This window comes from Eleginops maclovinus, chromosome 4 (assembly GCF_036324505.1).
Source record: "Eleginops maclovinus isolate JMC-PN-2008 ecotype Puerto Natales chromosome 4, JC_Emac_rtc_rv5, whole genome shotgun sequence".
NCBI lineage: Eukaryota > Metazoa > Chordata > Actinopteri > Perciformes > Eleginopidae > Eleginops > Eleginops maclovinus.
Window position 1 is genome coordinate 35,291,178 of NC_086352.1, and position 6,842 is coordinate 35,298,019.

Sequence of the window (6,842 nt, forward strand, 5' to 3'; positions counted from 1 at the left end):
AGACCCGGGAATTCCACACAACATAGACGCCATCTTCTAACGTTACTGCGTTTCACTGGTACACGTGTACAAATGGAATCGAACATCATCCATCACCTTGATCTTATAAATATGCAATACCCGTACACTAAACACTAACTTATTTTATTATCTACATACCTGCAGAACTATGTTGGCCATTAGCTTCACTTTAACTTAACTTTTAATTGAGTACGTTGGCTGCACGAGGGACATGAGCTAGCTATTGCTATAGCCAAATTAGATGACATGCTATAGCCAAATTACAGGGACATGAGCTAGCTATTGCTATAGCCAAATTATCTAATTAGCTAGCCAGCTGAATTGACTGGCAAACGTTACCTAAGGTCATCTAATGTTATGCTTTCTTCTTTACTATATGTACAACTACATCTAACGAATGTTAGTGGTAACTAATAAATAAGTCCCGATATAACGTTAGCTTGATCTAACGGTAGCTAGCTGGCTAGATACAACGTTAACGTTATGTTAGCTGGCGTCAGTATTCTGATGCACCAACTTTAATCAAGGGTCACATTCAAATGTTCGTTAGCTAACAACAGTATTACTCACCTCTAAATTTCTGCTCTTCCTCACTGGTTATAGATAATCCTCCTTCTGATAATTACAGAAGGAGTTCATCTGACAATAGCTTGTCCATGTTTCAAGTTCAACTGGCAAGCGCCTTGCCTTCTCCTCCAACGGCTGCATGAGAGAAAGAGGCGTGGCCATTTACCTAGAACGTTCAACTTAAAGTGCACATGAGGGGTTTCGCAACGCAACGGGGTCTCCAGCCCCTGCCCCACTCAGTGATACCACTGAAATGGTACAAATATGTACCTTTCACTGTTTAATAACTAGTTTGTACCCTTTGCAGGGCTGAAAGGGTACATATCAGTACCTTAAGGTCCACATATTAACTTTTAAGGGTACATTGGTGTTCGTTGTACCTTTGGGTACATAATTGTACCCCTACTGTACCTTTATTTCTGACAGTGCAGAGCCAGTCTTTCATCCTCCAGTGAGTCATCATTGTGGTTGTCTGGATGGTCAGGGACATGGTTAATCTCCCCACGCTTTGCTCTCTTCAGAGAAGGACTTGCATCACCTTCACAGCGCCTCTTTTTCTGGTTTATGGTAACCTCGATACAACCCGCCTGACGTAGCTTGCACCTGTAATTGCCAAGTTTGTATTTTATGCTCATTTTCCATCCATCATACCCCATTTCACTGCCTGGTTCTCGAAGGCAGGGGTGTTTACCGATAAGAGCAGAAGCAACAGACTCAATCTGTTCTTGATCAGGATAGGCTTTAACTTCAAAAACTGCCTGCGCAATCTTGTCTAAAATGTCCATTTTCATGTCTCTAGTTAAGCTTATACCCTTCTTGCTCAGTTCGTATGCCTCATTGCCTTTGCGCAACCTCAACTCTACATCATAAGAGAATGAGGGGATGGGAAAAGGTGAAGGCCACTCTGAGACACTTCGCAGATAGCTCTTGATAAAAGCTGAGGGACTCTGGAGTGACTCTCTGCTGGATAAACTGGCTGTGTCCAGGGAAGACTCTGACTCATAAGAATCAGACTCTCGCTGAACAAGTGGAGGTGTCTCATCCCAAAGAATGTGCAAGATAGCACGCTCAGGTGGCAAATCATGGATGTCAATCAAATTACACAGACAGAGCTGCCAACATACACGATTTTGGCGTAGCAGATACGATTTCCAGGCCCTAATTACGCCGCTACGCTTGACTTGAATATCCTACGCATTACCCAACAAATCGAAAAATGAATCGTGTAGCTGGCAGCCTCGTGCCTGTGTTGACATCCAACCAGCCCTAAAGCTCACATATAAGCCGTTTTATGATTCGTCCCTTGCGTTGACAAAGAGCCAATAGGATCGGCTGTACTTCTTTTTTGTAATACCCTCACTACTGTTACCAGGATGCTATGCTGTTTTGGCTCCCGCTGTTGATGAAGAATTCTATTCATGTAGACCAGTGCCGTGCGGTGAGCTCGTAGCTGGCTTTCAGAGTCAGATATGTGAAAAATATGTGAAGTCAATAGAGTTTATTAAAACATAATTCAATTGGCAGCTTGCACATTGACTACTGGTTGTTTTTCATATTTTATCTCAGCATTCTTCACACACACCTATGATAGGTACAACGAGTTGGCAGTTGGTAGCTAGAGAACTGGTGTTAATAACTGGTAGGCTAATATATTATTTCATGCGAAGATGCACAGGCACCCTGAGGATTTTTACCTTTACCCATTGAAATACAATGAGTTAAATCGGGGAAACTATAACATCAGCTCGATAACTAGCTATCATTACATGCGAATTGAACGCTTCCATTTAAATCGTTTAGGTTATTTAAGTCTCTTGAGCTAGCTAGCATAGCAACTAGATAACTATAGCAACCAAAAAACACAACTTTAGCTGCACAGTTTAATTTCTCAAACTCAGCTCACCAATACATAAAAAAAAAGATCGTTGGGTTCAAAGTGATCACAACGACGTTGTATGATGTTAAATGGATGACAGACATTAAACAATCCCCTCGGAAACACTCGGATATCAATGTAATCTTGGCTAATAATTAAACGTACTGGTGGCTTTCCATTCGTCTGCATTTGCATTGTTGTATTTTGTGGCAGATTCATCGGGGTAAATCATTATGGTTACATACTGTTACATATATATATCGGGGTAAAATCCATCAAGCATCTTTGTAACACAGCAGGGAGGCATTATACAGGAGGTGCTAATTTCTCACTAGCTCCGCTTTGTGAGGGATTGCTCAATCTGACGTGAGGCGCCGCTCTTTGCCTTACCCCGCTTGTCTCCTCTGCTCAGGTCACGAGCAAATTCAGCTATTTTGGTTATAAAATTATTTAAGATCATTGGAATCATACAAAAATTACATTTATAGCACAGATAAGTAGAACATATTAATATCTGGGTTTTTTTCATTATATAATTTAACATATGTGTTGTGTTTTTATTATCTTAATTTCTAATGGACCAATGATAATTCGTGAATACACTATGCCCGCGAAATCGCGGAGCGAGCTGTCAGTTGAAGTCTATCAAAAATGGATGGTGAACGTACTTGTCCTCCGCTGAAAAAGCGGCGAATTTCTGAACAGCGCTTCAAGCTAGAATATAACGCAGAATGGCCGACCATCACCCGGTCGAAGCTGGACGACTTCCACGCTTACTGTATGTTGTGTAAGACAGATTTTAGCGTGAGGCATGGGGGCCTGCTAAACACACGTCATACAAGGCGGCAGTGGAAGCTACAAGGCCCATCGCGGGCTTCTTTACGGTTGACAGTGACACCAGTGTCATAAATGCCGAAGTGATCGCTGTGGACTTTCTGGTGGAACACAACATCCCGATCGCGGTGGCCGACCACATCGGGCCACTGGTGAAAAAGATGTTTCCGGACTCGAAAATCGCTGGTAAGGCTCAAATGACAAATAGCCTCAATTCATCTCAAGCATTCATAGGCATAGATTTATATCTGTATACTGTCACAATACACTCTACAATCTGTACAGACTATATAAAACAGTTACAGTACTGCCCTGGTTGATAATCTGATTTAAATCTTGCAAATTAATCATTGCTAATTTATAGCCTACTGATACTGTATCATTCTAATAAACATTTTTCATTTTATGTAAAGGTGAAAAAAAAATAGCCTAGGCCAATTTACTCTACAGAGGATTAATATCATGATTGTAATTCTGCAATTCTGTGTAATCTAGAGTATAATCATGATAATACAATGCAATATTTTTGTGATTGCAATTGCAGGAAAGTATGGGTCTGGTCGCACAAAGAGCAGCGCCATTGTTGGAGCTCTTGCCAAGGAGGATGCGTCTGTGATCACGGAGGCAATGAGGACAGCTCCATACTCCCTAGCCACGGATGGGAGCACTGACTATGGAGACTGTAAGCTGTATCCTCTTGTTGTGAAGTACTTTGATCGAGGACTTGGGCGTGTTCTGACAGTACTCCTATCTTTGCCAGAGTGTCATGAGGCATCTACTGGGCAGAACATATTCAAACTCATTGACAATGACCTTGAGAAACGTAGCATATCCTGGGACAACTGCATGAGTTTTGGGGCAGATAATGCCATGGTGATGCAGGGACTCAAAGCTGGCACGGCAGGCTACATCAACAAAAAAAACAGTGCAGTATATGTGCTGGGATGCCCGTGCCATCTAATTCATCTAGCTGCAGAAAAAGCTGCTGCTCAGCTTCCAGTGTCCATTGAAGAGCTGCTGGTGGACATATACTTCTACCTAGACAAATCCAGCAAGAGGAAACAGGGACTGAAGAAATTTCAGGATCTGTGTGGAGTGGAAATGAGAAAGATTGTTAAACATGTAAGTACGAGGTGGCTCTCTTTAGATAAATGCATGGCCAGGTTGTTGCAGCAGTGGCCTGCATTGCTGCAATACTTTGAGTCAGAACAGTCTGGGCACAGCAGCAAGGACAAGACCACGCAGAGCAGCAGCAAGGACAAGACCACGCAGAGCAGCAGCAAGGACAAGACCACGCAGAGCAGCAGCAAGGACAAGTCCACCCACAGTGTTAGCAAGGACACATCAACCCACAGTAGCGGCAGCAAGGACAATTCTCAGTTTGATTTGGCAGGCTATCTCTTTCGCCAACAAAACCTAGCCAAATTCTATCAGGGAAAGAAAACACCAGCAGCTGCAACCACACAGCCCAAGACTGCAACGGCAAAGCCCAACACATCTAGCGCTGCACCCACTCGGCCCAAGACATCTAGCACTGCACCCACTCAGCCCAAGACATCTAGCACTGCACACACTCAGCCCAAGACATCTAGCACTGCACCCACTCAGCCCAAGACATCTACCACTGCACCCACTCAGCCCAAGACATCTAGCGCTGCACACACTCAGCCCAAGACATCTACCACTACACCCACTCAGCCCAAAACATCTAGCACTGCACCCACTCAGCCCAAGACATCTAGCACTGCACCCACTCAGCCCAATACATCTAGCACTGGAGCCACTCAGCCCAAGACAGGGGCACAACAGAGAGTGCAGAGGGCATGTCAACATCTGCAGGACCCAACATTCCATCTTTACTGCTACTTTCTAAGTGCGGTCCTGCCGATATTTGATGAGGCCAACACTCTGCTGCAGCTAGACAAACCCTGCATACAAATACTACACAGGACTTTGACCACACAGCTGAAGAATCTCTTGAACCGATTTGTGAAGCCTCAGGTGATCAATGCAGCTGCTAAGGTTCACCAGGTACCATTCAGGGAACCAAGCAACCAGAAGAGCAATGAGACCTTGTTCATTGGGCAAAACACCAGAGACTTCATAAGAGATCACCCTGAGCTTGAGGAGCTGCAGCTTGCCCAGGTCTTCAGCGCTGTGCGGGCATTCTACATGAAGGCTGTTGAGTACATGGTGAAGAAGTTTCCCTATGATGACCCAGTGATAAGGAATGCTTCTGTGGCTGACATGTCTGCACGGGACAGCGCAGACTTCAATTCTGTGAGGTACTTCACAGGCAGATTCCCCTGCTTGAAGATGAGTGCTGAGGAGATGGACAAGCTTGAGGGTCAATTCATGACCTACCAAACCGATGCTCTGCCAGAAAGCATCACCAGCTGTGACAGACCAGACACACAGTGGCACCTGATGAGTCAGCTGAAGGATGGAAATGGCCATCTCAAGTACCCTTTACTCTGCAAGGTAATGCTGGCTATCCTCTGCATCTTCCATTCCAATGCAGACTGCGAACGCATCTTCAGTCTTGTCACAAAAAACAGAACGGAGTTCAGACCTAGTATGGGAATGGAGACCCTGAGTAACCTCATTACCCACAAACAATTCATGGTGGCAAAGGGGTCTGTCTGCTACAAGCAGGCGTACTCCAAGACAACTCTTGCCAAGGCCAAGTCAGCAACCTATGACCATCTAAAGTGAGAGGTTGATGAGATGGTCATGTCACAGCCAAAGGTTCCCTTGAGTTGAACTCTGTTCTAAAAAAAGGCTGTGTAAAGGTTTTTCATGTGTTATTGTTCAGTATTGTTTCATGATGAATTCTGTTCGGTTAATAAAAATATTTTTTTGTTTATGTTGGTGTTTAATTGTGTGCAACAGTACAGGGAAAAGGAGAAATTATACACGAAAAACATGTCCTAATATGACCTAGATTGCATCTCAGAGCATGTAAAGTCTCTGGCTTCTGATAAGATAAGATAACTTTTATTAATCCTGTAAGGGAATTGCACATGTTATAGCAGCAGGGTGATAGGAAAAGGAATAGGGAACTATATATACATACAATTTACAGTAAAATAATAACAGTTGAATACAAAAGATAAATAGAAATAAGTAAAGTAAAAATGAAATAAGGGGGCATTCAGGGGGCTTCGGCGGAACTCGGACCCCCGGCTTTGAAAAAAAATTTGCCTCGCTCCGCTCGGCTTGCTACTATTTTCGAAAACACAATGTTGGCAGCTCTGCACAGAGTATTATTAAAGTCTGGGTCCTCGTATTGTAGTGTGAAGCTGCCTTGAAGTTGGAGATTTTCCTGAAGAAAATTTTGCAACAGTTCAACGGACTCAGGTACCTCAGGAAGTGCCACTTTACGGGACATTCTTGGGGAAATTCTCACCAGCAGCAGTATTCCAGCCTGTGTCACAAGAAACAAGGACAAAACACAGAAGGGTTAGGTTGCAGAGGGTAAAAAACAAGACAAGTTAAATCTGTCACGGTAGTCTACAGTGCCGGACCCAAAAGCACACAGATA

The 6,842-nt window shown here is 43.7% G+C and overlaps 1 protein-coding gene across 1 annotated transcript; it reads left to right on the forward strand.

Annotated features, from left to right (window-relative positions):
- Positions 1-1,691: 1,691 nt before the first annotated feature.
- Positions 1,692-6,162, forward strand: LOC134862531 (uncharacterized). The gene is made up of 2 exons (XM_063880507.1): positions 1,692-3,484; positions 3,843-6,162. Exons 1-2 carry the CDS (start codon positions 3,460-3,462, stop codon positions 6,011-6,013), a joined length of 2,196 nt encoding a protein of 731 aa, XP_063736577.1. The 5' UTR covers positions 1,692-3,459; the 3' UTR covers positions 6,014-6,162.
- The last annotated feature ends 680 nt before the right edge of the window (positions 6,163-6,842 follow it).

What these genes read in the sequence shown, in the direction of transcription:
- LOC134862531 (XM_063880507.1), top strand. Translation starts at nt 3,460, where the DNA reads ATGTTTCCGGACTCGAAAATCGCTG. An exon ending in TCCGGACTCGAAAATCGCTG is followed by an intron (nt 3,485 to 3,842) that starts GTAAGGCTCAAA and finishes TTGCAATTGCAG; the next exon opens with GAAAGTATGGGTCTGGTCGC.